We start from the raw sequence: 17030 nt of genomic DNA on the forward strand, positions 1-17030 counted from the left end.
AGGGAAGGGAGAGACAAATTCAGTCTAAAAATAATTCAAAGATATCATTATACTCCTTCAAGACGACGGAGCCTGATTCAGGGTGATTTATGTTGGAGGTGTGGGGAAGAACGCATATGCATGCATTTTGGGAATGTTCGAAGGGTTGTCCCTTGTGGAGGAGTGTCTGGACTCTATGGGGACATGGTTGAAATGTGATACTCCCACTTCGCCAAGACTGTGTCTCCTTGGAGACAGCACGGTGACCCCGCATCTGAATACATTTGCAAGTGCATGATAGGAGACTTTTAAAAACAGAACCCGTTTTTAAACCCCGGATGTTTTCTTCTGAGTGAATGTGAAGTGGTTTCATTGTGACTATAATATCATAATGTCAGCATTATATTGTGTACCTGCAAAGATCCTGTTGAGGACTAAAGGTCTGTCTCCATGGAGGGAGCCCCGGCCCCCCTCCAGGGTGAAGCCCACTCCTGCAGCTCCTTTCTGCAGCTCCACCGTCAGCGGGGCGGAGTGCAGGACCACTGCAACACACACACACACACACACACACACACACACACACACACACACACACACACACACACACACACACACACACACACACACACACACACACACACACACACACACACACACACACACACACACACACACACACACACACACACACACACACACACACACACACAACCCCATCAACAACAAGGACAGATGTAGCCTGCATACCTTCATTCCACAGCTGACAGCATCAAAGTGAAACGGAGAGTTTGGGGCTAGAGTTGTCAGTTGGCACATTAATGCATATTCAAGTGATATAAAGCCCACTATAAAAGAGTCATCCTTTTAGTGTACTAGTGTGCATACACACACTAGTGTGTATGCCCTCTTCAAGCACACCAGCATACATGAAAGCAGCCTTTCATATATGAAGAGGTGTAATTGATCTCATAATGTGAAGACGCCTTTTCAGCCGAGCCTTGGAGAGGCTCACCCTCTGGGAGCTGTAGGACTCACCTGCAGGGTGGAGGTCTTCCGTCCTGCAGCCGTCCCCCTCCTCCGCCCTCTTGCAGACCACCACCACAGCCAGCTGCAGACTGCGGGCCTGCCGCAGAGCGCTGGTGGCATCAGTGTGTGTGACACCGCGCAGTGTGTGTCCGTTTATGGACAGCACCTCGTCTCCTCTCTGGATGGTTCCCTCCTGAGCCGCCAGGCCACTGGGGAACACTTTGTGGACCTGGACAGAGCACACTCAGTCTCACACACACTCGCTGATGCCAGAGTGTGTGCACGGTCTGGACAGTTCAACCAAATCCCTTGATGCACATCTCAGAATTAAGTCTTGTGACAGAACTGACCTGCAGGAACCTTGACCGTGCTCAATGTAAGGCATGGCTTCCTCTATGTATGTCTCTGAGGTAAATATGTAATATAGTATCTTCAATACAAACACATAAAACACACAAGGCAGTGCATTTCAGTCCAATCATAATGTTTCTTTATATAATATGCAAGTCAAATTCTACTACATATCTACATGAACAGTTATACAATACTTTCTATAATTATAAAGAACGTTTCTATAGTCCCTCTCATTATACTCAGATTCTGTTCATGCACATCTTGTTGGTAGTGTGTGATAGTAAAATGTTGTATTCTTTTTGATAAAAAGTTAGGAGCACCTCTGTATTGTTAATACATCTATCTGCTTGCATAAACAGCAACGCTGAGAAACCCTTTTGTGAGGAACAGAACCCCTTAAATGTGCATTTCACTAAGCAATATGGCACCACTATTAAAAACATTAGGAATAAGAAGGCACTCAAAACCCACTTAGTATTTGATGTTGGATTGTGGCGCCACCTACTGGCCATTACAGGAAACACTGTCATATGAAGTAGAGTCAGGAATGATGCTCTCCTCGACTCTCAGCCAGCTATTCACAGGCAGTCTGACCTGTGTGTGTGTGTGTGTGTGTGTGTGTGTGTGTGTGTGTGTGTGTGTGTGTGTGTATGTGTGTGTGTGTGTGTGTGTGTGTGTGTGTGTGTGTGTGTGTGTGTGTGTGTGTGTGTGTGTGTGTGTGTGCGTGGGTGTGGGTGGGTGGGTGTGTGTGTAGTGCTGCTTACTGTCAGAGCCTTGCTCTCCAGGTCGGACCCCCCTGCGATGCTGAAGCCCAGCCCGGCCCCCTCCTCTTTATGCAGAATCACCACATGGATGTCCACCAGTTGCTGTGGAAACAGACAGTTCATTTGCTCTCTTTATTATTGCTCACAATAAACATCATCACTGTTTGCATCAACATGACCATGTTTCCTCACTCCTACGTCTAAAAGGTCAAGGGAACAGTGAGTGTTTCCTCACTCCTACGTCTAAAAGGTCAAGGGAACAGTGACCTGCTGTGAGTGTTTCCTCACTCCTACGTCTAAAAGGTAAAGGGAACAGTGACCTGCTGTGAGTGTTTCCTCACTCCTACGTCTAAAGGGTCAAGGGAACAGTGACCTGCTGTGAGTGTTTCCTCACTCCTACGTCTAAAAGGTAAAGGGAACAGTGACCTGCTGTGAGTGTTTCCTCACTCCTACGTCTAAAAGGTAAAGGGAACAGTGACCTGCTGTGAGTGTTTCCTCACTCCTACGTCTAAAAGGTAAAGGGAACAGTGAGTGTTTCCTCACTCCCACGTCTAAAAGGTAAAGGGAACAGTGACCTGCTGTGAGTGTTTCCTCACTCCTACGTCTAAAAGGTAAAGGGAACAGTGAGTGTTTCCTCACTCCTACGTCTAAAAGGTAAAGGGAACAGTGACCTGCTGTGAGTGTTTCCTCACTCCTACGTCTAAAAGGTCAAGGGAACAGTGACCTGCTGTGAGTGTTTCCTCACTCCTACGTCTAAAAGGTAAAGGGAACAGTGACCTGCTGTGAGTGTTTCCTCACTCCCACGTCTAAAAGGTAAAGGGAACAGTGACCTGCTGTGAGTGTTTCCTCACTCCTACGTCTAAAAGGTAAAGGGAACAGTGACCTGCTGTGAGTGTTTCCTCACTCCTACGTCTAAAAGGTCAAGGGAACAGTGACCTGCTGTGAGTGTTTCCTCACTCCTACGTCTAGAAAGTAAAGGGAACAGTGACCTGCTGTGAGTGTTTCCTCACTCCTACGTCTAGAAGGTAAAGGGAACAATGACCTGCTGTGAGTGTTTCCTCACTCCTACGTCTAGAAGGTAAAGGGAACCGTGGCCGTTCAGAGAGTATTATGGGACATTCTGCATGTGGTTAGAACATCAGTGGAATCAGTGGTATTTACACAGTAGATGTCTAGCACATCATGACCCCTAGATATCTGATATTTCTATCTGACCACAACATAAGGTCAAGTTTCCCTCAGGCCACACACACACAAACACCCACAGCGACACACACACACACACACACACACACACACACCACACACACACACACACACACACACCACACACACACACACACACACACACACACACACACACACACACACACACACACCACACACACACACACACACACACACACACACACACACACACACACACACACACACACACACACACACACTCCCAACAGCAGGGAGTACAGAATGACATTTTGTTGGTGATTCGGACACCTAATTTTAATAATGGTAGAAAGGTCAAACATACCTTTTGGGTTTTTTATTCCATATTCCATCTGCACCTTTCTTTCATGTGTGCTGAAGTGTATATATAACAAAGACGGTCCAGTTCTCACGACACTCGGATCATTATTTCCACTGTTTTCAGTTAAGAGAAGGTTCCAAATATCGATTACATTTTTTTTTGCATTAAAATATTTGTATACAACCCTCCATTTCAAAAAGAATGAAAGTGGCTGGTCCTAAATGTATGGGGGTGAGAATTTCTCAAACCTGTGTTTAAGTTTATTTATGTAATGGGTTTATAATCAGATTGGAGTAGAAGGTAATTCATATTTATTATTATACTATCAGTTTTATAAGCTGTTAAAATATGGTGCAACTGGGAAGGTCTGAGATGTTTTCATTGTTTCACCTTCAGCGTGTCTTGGTCCAGAGCTTTGACTTCCTGGATCATCCTCTGTATTTCCTGTGAGGGGATGGCTGAGATGACAGAGTGAGCAGAGGAGCCTGCTGCCTCGTCATGGTGCCCCCCCTCCCCTCGCTCAATGGTACACTCCCTCAGTGTGGCCAAGCTGTGTTTAACATGAAGACACACACACTGTTACACACTTCTGAGCACTGCACGCCTGGCTGTGAGTTCTGTTAATTAAAACGTGCCGCTGCTTCTCTGGTGAAACAGGAAGTTGTTGTTTTTTTCAACAAAATGAACCACTTCCTTATGAATATAAAACAGGCACGTATGCAGTATGCATTCTGGGGCGAGTCTCTGTTTGACTAATACAGTCTATGGTCATTATAAACCATGTGGTGTGCCTGTGTTGTGTGTGTTGTGTGTTGTGTGTGTGTGTGTGTTGGTGTGTGTGTGTGTGTGTGTGTGTGTGTGTGTTGGACTAGCATTACTATACTTGTGGGGACCTAAATCTGTTTTACACAGTCACGTGTGGGGACTCGCCTCCCTTATGGGGACAAATTGGAGGTCCCCATAAGAGGGGGATCATTAATTTTAGGGTGAAGACTTGGTTAGGTTTAGGGGTTAGGGTAAGGTTAAGGGTAGGGTTAAGGGTAAGGTTAAGGGTTAGGGTTAGGTTAAGGTTAAGGGTTAGGGTTAGGGTAAGGTTAAAGGGTTAGGGTAAGGTTAAGGGTAAGGGTTAGGGTTAGGGTAAGGTTAAGGGTTAGGGTTAGGGTAAGGTTAAGGGTTAGGGTTAGGGTAAGGTTAAGGGTAAGGTTAAGGGTAAGGGTTAGGGTTAGGCATGTGGTGGTTATGGTTAAGGTTAGGATAAGTCTCTAGGAAATGCATGTAAGTCAATGTAATGTCCCCTGAAGTGATGTATAAATGGTGTGTGTGTGTGTGTGTGTGTGTGTGGTGTGTGTGTGTGTGGTGGTGTGTGTGATGTGTGTGTGTGTGTGTGTGTGGTGTGTGTGTGTGTGTTGTGTTGTGGTGTGTGTGTGTGTTACTGCACCTGACAGAGAAGCCTCTCTCGCTGCTGTCCTGCTCTCTCTCCTCAGCATCGCTCTCCACAGAGGGCAGCAGGTCGCTGTGAGAGCGCATCACCGCCTGGGAAACCTGGAACAACCAACATATTAAAATAGAATTAGATACAAAACATAAGCATTTCTGTGTTTCAATGATTTACAGGTAAAATAAGTCAAACCTATACAAAAGAATGTTCAATAATAGGCACAATTATTGAAATATATTAATTCATTCATAACTATATGTCCCACTGGCAATAAGACTGTTAAACACCTGAACTTTGAAACAACATCCACAACATGCATCTGGCTGCTACTTAGAAATGATGTATCTAATATATAATATTCCAATAACTTGCATATAGACTCTTATTGCACTATTTTCAATTTTTTTTTTTAACTATTTTTCTTTTGTCTTTACTATTTACTTGCACTATATGTTTCGTTTATCTGTTTTATTGTGTTGCACTGTTTGGAGGAGCCTGTGACCTAAGATCTTCAGTAATGAATGTTACATGTTACATGTTACATCTATGTGTAATTGTAAAGTGCTTTGAGCACCTGGAAAGGAAGCACTGAGAGCTTATTATGGGTGTTTGGCAAATGTATTATCCATCACCCTCATGTCATATTCAAGATGAATGGTTTGTTCTTAGCAGCATTGTTAGAATTTTGGCACTCATTTATCTCACTATCAGACATATAGGACTGTATACTATATAGGACTGTATACTATAGTCCCTTAAAGAGGACACATTCTGATCATGATCAGTGTATATCAGTATGTAGTGTCTCTACTTTAAAGAGTGCTCTCCTGCTGATGATCAGGTTGTATATCAGTATGTAGTGTCTCTACTTTAAAGAGTCCTCTCCTGCTGATGTTCAGTGTATATTAGTATTTAGTGTCTCTACTTTAAAGAGTCCTCTCCTGCTGATGTTCAGGTGTATATTATGTATGTAGTGTCTGTACTGGGACATGTCTCCACTGCTTTAATGTTAAAAAAGCTCATACTGCCTTGTCACCCTCTGTCTGAAACCAGAGCCCAGTCTGCTCTGATTGGTTAGCTGGCCGGCTCTGTTGTGATTGGTCAACAGCTTGAGCGTTACATAGTGATGTCACTAAGTTACGGAAGTAAACAATGGAGGCCAATGGAGGCGTTTCATTATGGGGGGGGGGGGTTGAGAGTGCTCCCTCTGGAAGGAACATAGGGATCGTAGCCTTTGCAGACCATTGACATGCACACAAACCTATAAAACACCCGACAGGAAAGGAAAACCCCAAAACACAATAAGTGAATATAAAAATTGGACCTTCAAATAATAATCATTGACATAAAGTCCATAACCATGGTTCTTCCCTGACAGATTACCTGGTTACTGAAGGCGAGGATCTTCTCTAAACTGGCCCTCCTCCAGGCCTCTCTGATGGTGGCTGCCTGCGGGGGGCGCAGCACTCAGGGTGGGGCTCAGGGGCTTCCCTTGGTTCTCTGCTCCATCTCTCTCTTCTTGAGGCTCTCTCCCCCCTCTTGAGATATCATGGATGTGGCAGGGGGAGAGACTGTGTTCTGATTGGAGCTGGTGAGATCCTCTTCTAGCTCAGCTTCCTGTCTGGCAGGAAGTGGAGCTGATGGAGGACCACCATGTGTCCCTGAGTGCAGATCAGTGCTGTCACACAGTGGCAGATCTGCGGGGGGGTTGGATAGAGGGGGGGTCATCTCCAGCGGCTGTTTGACTGCATGCTTCCAACGTGGAGGAGGGGATAGCAGAAGGTGTAGCAAAGACAGGGGGGTCCTCTGGCTCGCTGTCACACGGAGAGGTGATTTCCTGGATCTCTTCTTGGACTTCATGTTGGCCCCTCCCACTGTCCCCATGTGAGGCAGGGCGACTCCTGCTCTCCTCCAGAGGTAGAGAGGTGGAGGTGGCCGAGGGTCTCCTGTTCCCCCCCCTTCTCTGAAACCTCCGGACTGGAAAAAGTCTCAAAGGAGTGGATCTTCTGTTTGATTGACAGGTTGGCTGAAGATGAGGCGGATCTGCCCCCGTAGGTCCTGGTGAAGCCCCCCACTGACCTCAGCTCTGCGGGTTTGTCCTGCTTCTTCTGGCCCTGCTCATTCCGGATGTTCCTCAGACTCTGGCGGAACCAGGCAGGCTTGGGGGCCACCGGGGGGGCCGTCTTTTCTCCTGGAGGAGTCTCACATGTGTTCTCAGGAGTCGTATCCGAGGGAGGATCTGAGGTGACGTCCGAGTGTGTGCCGGTAACCTCAGGTGTGTTCTCCTGGTCGCTCATGGTGGGGGGGTGTGTTCTGTCGGCAGCGGCGGGGTGGTGGTGGAGCATCAATTCAGGGGGGGCGGTCTGCGAGGCGAACCCAGGGGTCCTCGATGCGTGCCTGGGTGTGTTGGTCAGTGGAGGCTGTCTCCTCAGAGCTCCTCTCTTCGACTGGGAGCAGAGCAACAGCGTCTGACGGACACAAAGCAGAGGGGGCGTATACAATCTGCTGCTTCTTCTTCTTTCCAAACACGTCACAACTCATGAGAAGACTTATTCTTCTGTTCACAAAGTCCCAATTTGACTGATGATTATCCAGGCTTCTGCCGGTAGGGTTATCATGGAGGTCCCCATAAAACTGCTTTTCATTCATTAAAGAAATGTATATCAAACTGACCATACCAACTAAAAAACTCCATTTCAATCAAATTGGTTTTGATGAAAATGTAACAAAACTAGACTCCAGCTACTCCATGTGAAGCTAAGCTCTTCTCCATTGAAGTGGAGCTTTGAGAAAAAGGCTGATATGCATATTATCACAGTGACATTCCAGACAACCTGAAACCCTGGTGTAACTGAAGCAGCTCACAGTGCTTCAGACGTGAGAGCCCATTGCACATCCTGATAGTGACGGACACATAGAAGCCCTGCCTTAAACAGGAAATGGAACTTTAGTACCGAAACACACTGATCCCACAGCAGCAGGGTCAGCCAGCCGCCTGATGCATCAGCTACCTGAGGTTGCATTCAGGGGCCTACAGTATATAATGGTATGGAGCATTACCTGTGTGTCGTCTGTTGTTGGTGCAGGCTGCAGTCCCCTCTGCAGAGTGTTCTCTTAATCGTTCTCCTTCCTGCTACACAAACAGGAAGTATTGTGTCACACAGTTGCTCTCATATCAACCACAAGAGGTGCAATAATGCTTCCGCTCTGACACTCATCCACATCACTGCTGCTGCTCTCCCTGCGCCATGAGGCGTAACAGGCCCAGAACCTGAACAAGCATGATGCTAACATTGGTGCCCTCGTCCAATTAGATTGGGTGTACTGGTGGAAGGTTGTCATAGTCCACTCATGGACTTACTAGTGCTCGTACTACATTCCATTCACCTCACTGAATCAGTAGGCAGATTACATTAAGGTGGAGCAACAATACATGTATATATTTGATATTTACTGTATTTTATTTATCTTCAATTTTAATTATTGATCATTTTAAATAAATGTGAGTGAAACGCTTCAATAAACACTGGAGTCCCAAAGGAGGAGAGGTAAAGCAGTAAAAGTGAGAACAATCTTGTAATATTCCATTTGACACATCAGTGTTAAAGCTGCATACGAGCACATGACACGCCTTCATGCTGACACGCCTTCATGCTGACATGCACACGAATAGTACATGTATAAAAACAGGCATACCAGCAACACAGAGACACAAGATGGGTGTTGCAAGCAGCACCGTGTTATGCATTTGTCTTCTTCATTCATTGAAATTGTTTACTAATGTTCAGCTTCATATCAGTATGTAGAGTCTCTACCGGGACATGTCTCCATGCCTTCATGTTCAAAAGGCTCTTATTTTGACCTCTCTTCACCCTCGGTCTGACCGAGAGAGAGATGTCCCGACCCTTAGTCTATCATGTACACTGTGTTGGAGAGCTAGCCAATAGAAGCGCGAGTGTTACGTAGCGATGTCACTATGTCACTACGGAAGTAAACAAAGGATTCTAACAATGTCTTACCAATCATACAAAAGTGCAGTACACTGAGCTGTGATTAAAGCAAGTGTCTGTAATGTAGACCAGTGGCGAGCCGTCAGTGAGGGCCTAAGATATTCTAAACCATTATATTTGAAACATTAAAAAAATAACTTTTTTTAAAATATTTTTTTTTAATATTTTTTTTATTGTTACATTTTTCATTAGTTTTACCAAAATACCTTGAATTTAATTGTATTAAAATAATATTTCCAAGAAATAAATCCTTCGAACTGCCTGTTCAGTTCTGTTGGAATGTGAAGGGTTAAATGCCGTCTCCTGCGAGTTACTGTGAAGACGGGAGAGCTTGTTGGTCCCTCTCTACATTCACAGAGGGCCAGCTATAGTAACTCAACTAGAGAGTAATGTCAAATGACAGTTCAATTGACCAATCATATCTTCCCTCTAAATGGGCGGGCTTTATTTTCGCGGACTTTATGACAAGTTCCGCCCACTGTGAGGTCTCTGCAAGTGGTGCAGTGACACGTCCTAAAACCGGAAGTAGCTTCGCTCGGATTCCCTCGACAGAAAGCAGTGGGATTTCTCCATAGGAATCTTGGAAAATAGCTCGAAATAAGGTCCTGTGGAAAACGAACCTGTTAGATAAATGCACGTTGTGTTCAGCCGGATAATATCCACATGTCTAACCCTACTTTTATTATTTTCTAATCATAAATCTAAACGATAGATTTATGATCGATATATTCAGTGGCGTTTTTATATGTACAAAAGTGGTGGGGCACAAAAAACTTAGATGTCTATATATAAGCTTCTGCAGTGAGGTTCATGGCTGGTGAGGCACTGGCACTGACTCTTCAGGTTTACAAATATTATATTTTGACCTAAATCAAAATATAATATTATTTTCAAAAGCTTTTTTTGTCTGATGCTTCAATTAATTTTAAACAGACAGTTCAACAGAAGGATACCCAAAAAATGTAATTTTATAGATTTATGATTCGAAAATTATAAAAGTAGGGTAGACATGTGGATATTATCCGGCTGAACAAAACGTTCATTTATCTAACAGGTTTGTTTCCCACAGACCTTATTTGGAGATATTTTCTAAAATCCTATGGAGAAATATCATTGCTTTTTTGTCGAGGGAATCCATGCGCAGCTTACTTCCTGGTTTTAGGACGCTCACTGCAGCTCTCTCGTCTCCTCTTCACACACCACACTTTTCGCGGCACACGTACTTACAGCCAATCAGCTCTGAATGATGTGAGATGACGTATGGTGGGGATGGCAGCACTATGCCCCTGGGTCATTATTTTTTTGCCACACACATTAAATAGGAAAATACTCTGAGCGTGCGCAGTGTAGTTTTTACAGTCACTGTTCACTTAGACAGTCAGAGGGAGGGGCAGGATCAGGTTTTGTCCCACATGGCTCTAAGCAGCTCAATAGGCACACTATAGACACTAATTAGAAGAACACAGACTAAAACAGCAATGTACAGACGAATCAGATGATTAAACATGATCTTAAAATATATTTTTTAATTAATTTTTTGCATTTTTTTGTAATCATTATTTGTAATACTTTCTGCTGACACTAGGTGGGGCTGTGCTGCCCCTAACGACCAGTCGCCACTGGTTATATTTATAATTAGCATAAGTTCGTTCATGATGGCTCACTTCAGTGATAGTGATGTCATCGTTGCGAAATTATTAACCGAGTCATTTTCAAGATTGAGTGGCAAAGGATCAGCTGAATCAAGTGCTTCATCCAGAAGGACAGGAGGATGGACTTTGTGTTTCAGTGATTTATCATCAAAGGTAGGCCTAAGTCATTTTCAATGCGGGCCGCCGTGCCGACTTAATTCTTTTGTAATTGCTACTTGGCTGTGGGTGCCCTGTCATGATAGGTGTTTATATAAATGGTGTTGTTCTGTGTGGTAGAGGGTCGCTGTCATTGATGCGTTTTGCACCCCGGCCCGTTGTTTTGATATTCCGCTGAAGTATCCGCTGTGACGTAATATCTCTTCTTTTTCGAGGGAAGGAGGGTCAGAGGGCCTAGGTATAAAAGTCACGGCTCGCCACTGATGTAGACTATATAGGCTGACTGTTAAATCACAACCAGGTGTTCAGCATGCTTTCACCAGCACAACACTGAAGCAATTCCTTCACATACGTTCCTTAAGAGTAACCTCAGGATCTTTCTCAGTGCCTTGGACACACTGCTGAAGAACTGCAGGCAGTGAGAGGAGAGGGTTACATGTTAGTCATGGTTAGTCTGTTGAAGAAAACATGCATATCACAAGAGATGGTCAGCTCATTCGGAAAGAAGCAGTGCCCTCGCTGTTCCTCAAATCAGCATCCATATATGGGCAGTGAATTACACACTGTTTGATCAACCTAATTAGCTACTGTATCGGAGCAACATCCAACAGACTGGTTTATGTATGCTAAGTAGGATGTGTGAGATGGATACCATGTGCCCATCCCACTTCCTGGTTGGCATCCTAATCCTGATTGGAGCAGCACATAGTCTCTCCAATCAGGATTAGGATGCCAATGTAATTCAAGGGACCAGACGTATGGAACGTGAGAGAAGGGGGATGGTATGTTTGTAATGAATGTTTTGACACATGTTTGGCACAAGAAATGGCAGACAGTGTTAACACATAACAGTTCTGCTATCGGACACAACTGACAGATACTGACAAAGTTCTGGTTCCAGGTCATGTTTGGGTATTAATTGTAATGCTCACTTTTGGATACGTTCCATTTCCCTAACCAGAGGTGAGAAAAGTACTCAGATTTTGTACGTAAGTAAAAGTAGAAGTACTCAGATCTTGTACTTGAGTAAAAGTAGAAGTACTCAGGTCTTGTACTTGAGTAAAAGTAGAAGTACTCAGATCTTGTACTTGAGTAAAAGTAGAAGTATTCAGAGTAAAAGTAGAAGTACCAGAGTGTAGGAATACTCTGTTACAGTGAAAGTCCTGCATTCAAATGTTCCTCAAGTGAAAGTAGAAAAGTATTCTCATCAAAATATAGTGAAAGTAGCGACAGTAAAAGTAGTCGTTGTGCAGATTGGTCCATTTCAGAATAATATCTATGATATGTTTTATAATGATTGATCATGAGAGTGTTCTCAAAGCTGGTGAAGGTGGCAGCTAGTCTGAAGTACTTTGTAGACTGCAGGTAGCTGGTGGATTCACTCCAGGTGGAACTAAAGTCTGATTCAACACTAGATTAGATTTCACATCATTTACCTGTGAAGTAACTAAAGGTATTAAATACATGTAGTGGAGGAAAAGTACACACATTACCTCTGAATTGTTGTGGAGTAGAAGTACACAGTAGCACATTTGGATTCATTTTAATTTCCCTAACTTTGCTTAACGTGTTGCAACGATCACTGCACCAATAATGTAGCAATGCACCAGCAAAGTTGGCTGTTGAAATGTGGAAATAGTACATACATTCAACAGAGGCTTCACAGCTATTAATAAACCTGTTCCCAGTGTTCAGAGGCAGCATGCAGAGTGGTGTACCTGACAGCTGTGTGAGGAGGACTCCAGCCCCCCTCTCTGACTGGGGACCCTCCACTGGAGCCGCTGGAGTCTCCGTTATAGCCCTCCTCACTGGTCCACATCCTGCGGCCAGCAGTGCCTGTGAGGAGCAGCACGCACCCGGCAGGTGGACTACACACACACACACGCACGCACGCACACACACACACACACACACACACACACCACACACACACACACACACACACACACACACACACACACACACACACACACACACACACACACACACACACACACACACACACACACACACACACACACACACACAACACACACACACACACACACACCAGCTGTAATACATTTATAGAGTGGTCCTAAAACCCAGAAATGACATAGCATTTTATCATTTCCAGGTCCCTCGTCTTGAAGTCAACAGTTGTTTTGTTTTTGTTTGTGGTAAGCCTAAAATAAGTTCTGTGGTTAATCCTGGTTTAAGAACGTTTTTACATATTATTCTCTGACCAAAGCTTCTTTGTATCATAAAAAAACAGCAGTTGCTAGGAAGTGACAAAATGAGACTTCTTAAATTCATCCCACCAAGCATTAGCGTCCTTTAGCTTAGCATTGAGTAGCCATGCGACTAATGCAGTTTATTATGTTAGCTTTTTAGTTCTGGAAATTTCAATTACCTTTCAAATATCAAAGTGGTGTTAATATATTGAGGTTATCCTGCAGAACAAAATGTTTAAGTATCATAAACGTGTGTTTGCTACAGATCTTATTTTCTTTCTAATATTCCAAACCCAATGGAAAAATACTAGGGCTGTCAAACGATTAACATTTTTAATCAGATTAATCACACCTTAAAAATTAATTAATCATGATTAATCACCATTTGAACTATGTCCAAAATATGCCATTTATTTATGTATATTGTTGGGAATGGAAAGATAAATGAAAGCAGGCGGATATATCCATTTAACATACAGTATCTATGTTTATTATAACATTCTGTGTGTCAAAATGAAAGACAACCCACACACCTATCCATCATCAAACCGTGGGGTCTTAATTCATTACGTGTTGAGTTCTATCAACGGGGGAGTACTTCAGGAAAAGTCGACGGAGGGGGGGGGGGCGGGGGCTAGTGGAGTTACTTCGTGACCACAGAGTGTGAACGTTGTGATCAGCTGTTTTAGCGCAGTTCTCCAGTGAAGGGGGGAGTCTCCCTCCGCAGCCGGTTGGCGTAGTTTTTGGCACAGTTCCGTTGTACAGACCGACGCTAACAGCAGCCCTGTCCTGTGCACACGGAGACCGACTCTGTCGTCCGGTGATCTAACCGCCTTCTGGAAAAGCTTCACAAGTACGTCGGTACGCAAATGCGCTTTGTGACACAAGTGACGGTACGCATTTCAGATTACGCACACATATAACCTGCGTACCAGTTATGTGTACATCTTACTGTACCTACAGCAAAAGTATTTCCCGTCGGGACTTCTTGCAACAACACCACGCCGTTATCAAAGATGTTCTATTGAGAAGACGATCACTTCGTGACAAAAGTTTTCAAAACCGTGGCTACTGAAATCAATCTTACTAACTGCTGTCTGTGCAATTTACTCCGCGCGAGTTGGCAGACTTTATTTTGCTTACTTTAACATCATTTTTCATGGTGGGGCTAAGCCATTTCTTGGTATGGGTGTAGCCTACCCCAGCCATACCCTGGCGGTGCCACTGGTGGCATGTATGGGGCGGGCCATTCTGCACATGCGTTAAATGCGTTAAATATTTTAAACGCAATTAATTCAAAAAATTAATTATCGCCGTTAACGCGATAATTTTGACAGCACTAAAAAATACATAGCATTTTAGTTGTGGGAGCCCTTGCAATGCCAACTTCTGTGTCGGCCTACAAATATACATCTTTGCTGCACCAATCTAATAAAAGTGTGACACAAGAAGACAGTAGGTGTCTTCATTTTGTTAGATAATGTTTGGGAGTTTTTTGTCTTTAAATTAGAGTACATTACAGTACAATTATTAAAAACATTATGTAGTTTGGAGTCCCTGCTTTGTCTTTTGGGATGGAAGGATAGATGGATGGTTGGATGGATGGTTGGATGAATGGATGGATGGTTGGATAGTTGGATGGATGGATGGATGGTTGGATGAATGGATGGATGGATGGAAGGATGAATGGAAGGATATATGGATGGTTGGATGGATAGATGGTTGGATGAATGGATGGATGGATGGTTGGATGGATGGTTGGATGAATGGTTGGATGGATGGATGGATGGTTGGATGAATAGATAGATGGATGGTTGGATGAATGGATGGATGGATGGAAGGATGAATGGAAGGATATATGGATGGTTGGATGGATAGATGGTTGGATGAATGGATGGATGAATGGTTGGATGGATGGATGGATGGTTGGATGAATAGATAGATGGATGGTTGGATGAATGGATGGATGGATGGAAGGATGAATGGAAGGATAGATGGATGGTTGGATGGATAGATGGTTGGATGAATGGATGGATGGATGGTTGAATGGATGGATGGATGGATGGATGGTTGGATGGATGGATGGTTGGATGGATGGATGGTTGGATGGATGGTTGGATGAATGGTTGGATGGATGGATGGATAGATGGATGGTTGGATGAATGGATGGATGGTTGGATGAATGGATGAATGGATAGATGGATGGTTGGATGAATGGATGGATGGATGGTTGGATGGATGGTTGGATGAATGGTTGGATGGATGGATGGATGGTTGGATGAATGGATGAATGGATAGATGGATGGTTGGATGAATGGATGGATGGATGGTTGGATGGATAGATGGTTGGATAGTTGGATGGATGGGATGCATGGATGGATAGTTGGATGGTGTACCTTGTTGCTCCTGAGGGCCGGGTCCAGGGCGTGCTGATTGGACAGGTGTGCAGCAGCAGTGTTGTAGGGGACGTTGTAGTCTTCATCAGGATACACAGGCACTGACAGCCTGTTGTCAGACCACGTCTCTCTCATAGACTACACAACAGGGAGGGGACAGGGTCAGATGACACACACTACTACAAAAAGAGGCTGTATTTTCAACTTTCTCAACACAACCTGCTCATGTTGCTTACCTGGGGTGTGTCCAGGCTGTGCACGCGGGCGGATGGGGTGATGGTGTGTGTTGTGGAGGTGCTGTGTAGTGAGGATTGATTGTGGTGGGGGCTGCTGGTGTTGTCGCTGCAGGAGCGGGTCATGGTCTTCTGCGCCCGTCGAACTGTCAGCTGACTGAAAGTCTTCTCCAGACAGCGCTCACACCTCTGCCGACTGTGAGAGCAGGGCTCCAGTCTGCGCAGACCTGGGCCAGCAACACAGGACAGAGGTTCACGTGGATCTTTAACAATATGCTACTCAGAAGACCTAAAACAGAAAGATGTAACTGTGGAATGAATAATATAAATATGTCACCATCAATACTCCACTGGCTCTTCTCCTTCCTCAGTTTGCTGTTTTCCACTGCCTGAGCGATAGCATCATTCAGCTGCTGCCCTGACACCTGGCCGTACGGGCAGAAAAGAGATTGTCAAGGGGTTAATGAATGAGTCACAATGGCAGCTCTTAAAACAAGTTCAAGATAGTTTTAAGGTAAAGAAAGGATATCATATAAGAGTTTTAAAATATCTTCATTCTATTAGGTAAAAAGCCTTAACCCATACTCCAGACAAAGACTAATAGAGGGTGACGGCAGAATAAAGGCGACACCAACGTTTTGTGTGTGTACATTTGAGGAAAATGGTCACATCTAGTATGACTGAGGATTTTTATTCTAGCATTCAGACAACCCACACTTCAGACTTTTGTTAGACACAGATACGAAATCAATTAATTAAAACAGGCATGTTAAAGTATAAAAGTATACCTGCTAAACAACAAGTGATTGTTCGAATGTTAGCATGCTGATGTTAGCATGCTGATGTTGATCATGAAGTGTTCTCAAAGCTGGTGGAGGTGCAGCTAGTCTGAAGTACTTTGTAGACTGCAGGGTAGCTGGAGGATTTACTCCAGGTGGAACTAACGTCTGATTCAACACTTGATTATATTTCACATCATTCATCTGTGAAGTAACTGAAGGGATTAAATACATGTAGAGGAGTAGAAGTACACCATGTACCTCTGAACTGTAGAGAGTAGAAGTACAAAGTAGCATGGAATGGAAATACTCTAGTAAAGCACAACTATTTCAAAATGGTACGTACAGTACTTGAGTAAATGTACTTAGTTACTTCCCACCTCTGTTTAGGGGTGTTACATCATTTGCCTCAGAAGCCAAGAACTGCCTGTTGTAGAGACCCTACACATTCATTCATCATTCATTCCACTCTGTTGCGAGTGTGGCCTGAGGAGGAGGCCAG

The 17030-nt window shown here is 44.2% G+C and overlaps 1 protein-coding gene across 1 annotated transcript in view; it reads right to left on the reverse strand.

Moving 5' to 3' along the window:
* The window catches only part of il16 (interleukin 16), a 58610-nt gene that overhangs the window by 2399 nt on the left and 39181 nt on the right, over nt 1-17030 (reverse strand). Inside the window, 19 exon segments of the mRNA XM_034105206.2 lie at nt 393-521; nt 1015-1234; nt 2124-2225; nt 4042-4201; nt 5090-5193; nt 6473-6508; nt 6510-6607; nt 6610-6779; nt 6781-7046; nt 7048-7450; nt 7452-7509; nt 7512-7555; nt 8140-8222; nt 11468-11470; nt 12631-12720; nt 12722-12775; nt 15517-15654; nt 15753-15976; nt 16087-16174. Coding sequence (XP_033961097.2) covers nt 393-521; nt 1015-1234; nt 2124-2225; nt 4042-4201; nt 5090-5193; nt 6473-6508; nt 6510-6607; nt 6610-6779; nt 6781-7046; nt 7048-7450; nt 7452-7509; nt 7512-7555; nt 8140-8222; nt 11468-11470; nt 12631-12720; nt 12722-12775; nt 15517-15654; nt 15753-15976; nt 16087-16174 — 2470 coding nt within the window.

Source organism: Pseudochaenichthys georgianus, chromosome 3 (assembly GCF_902827115.2).
Source record: "Pseudochaenichthys georgianus chromosome 3, fPseGeo1.2, whole genome shotgun sequence".
In the NCBI taxonomy this organism is placed as follows: Eukaryota; Metazoa; Chordata; class Actinopteri; order Perciformes; family Channichthyidae; genus Pseudochaenichthys; species Pseudochaenichthys georgianus.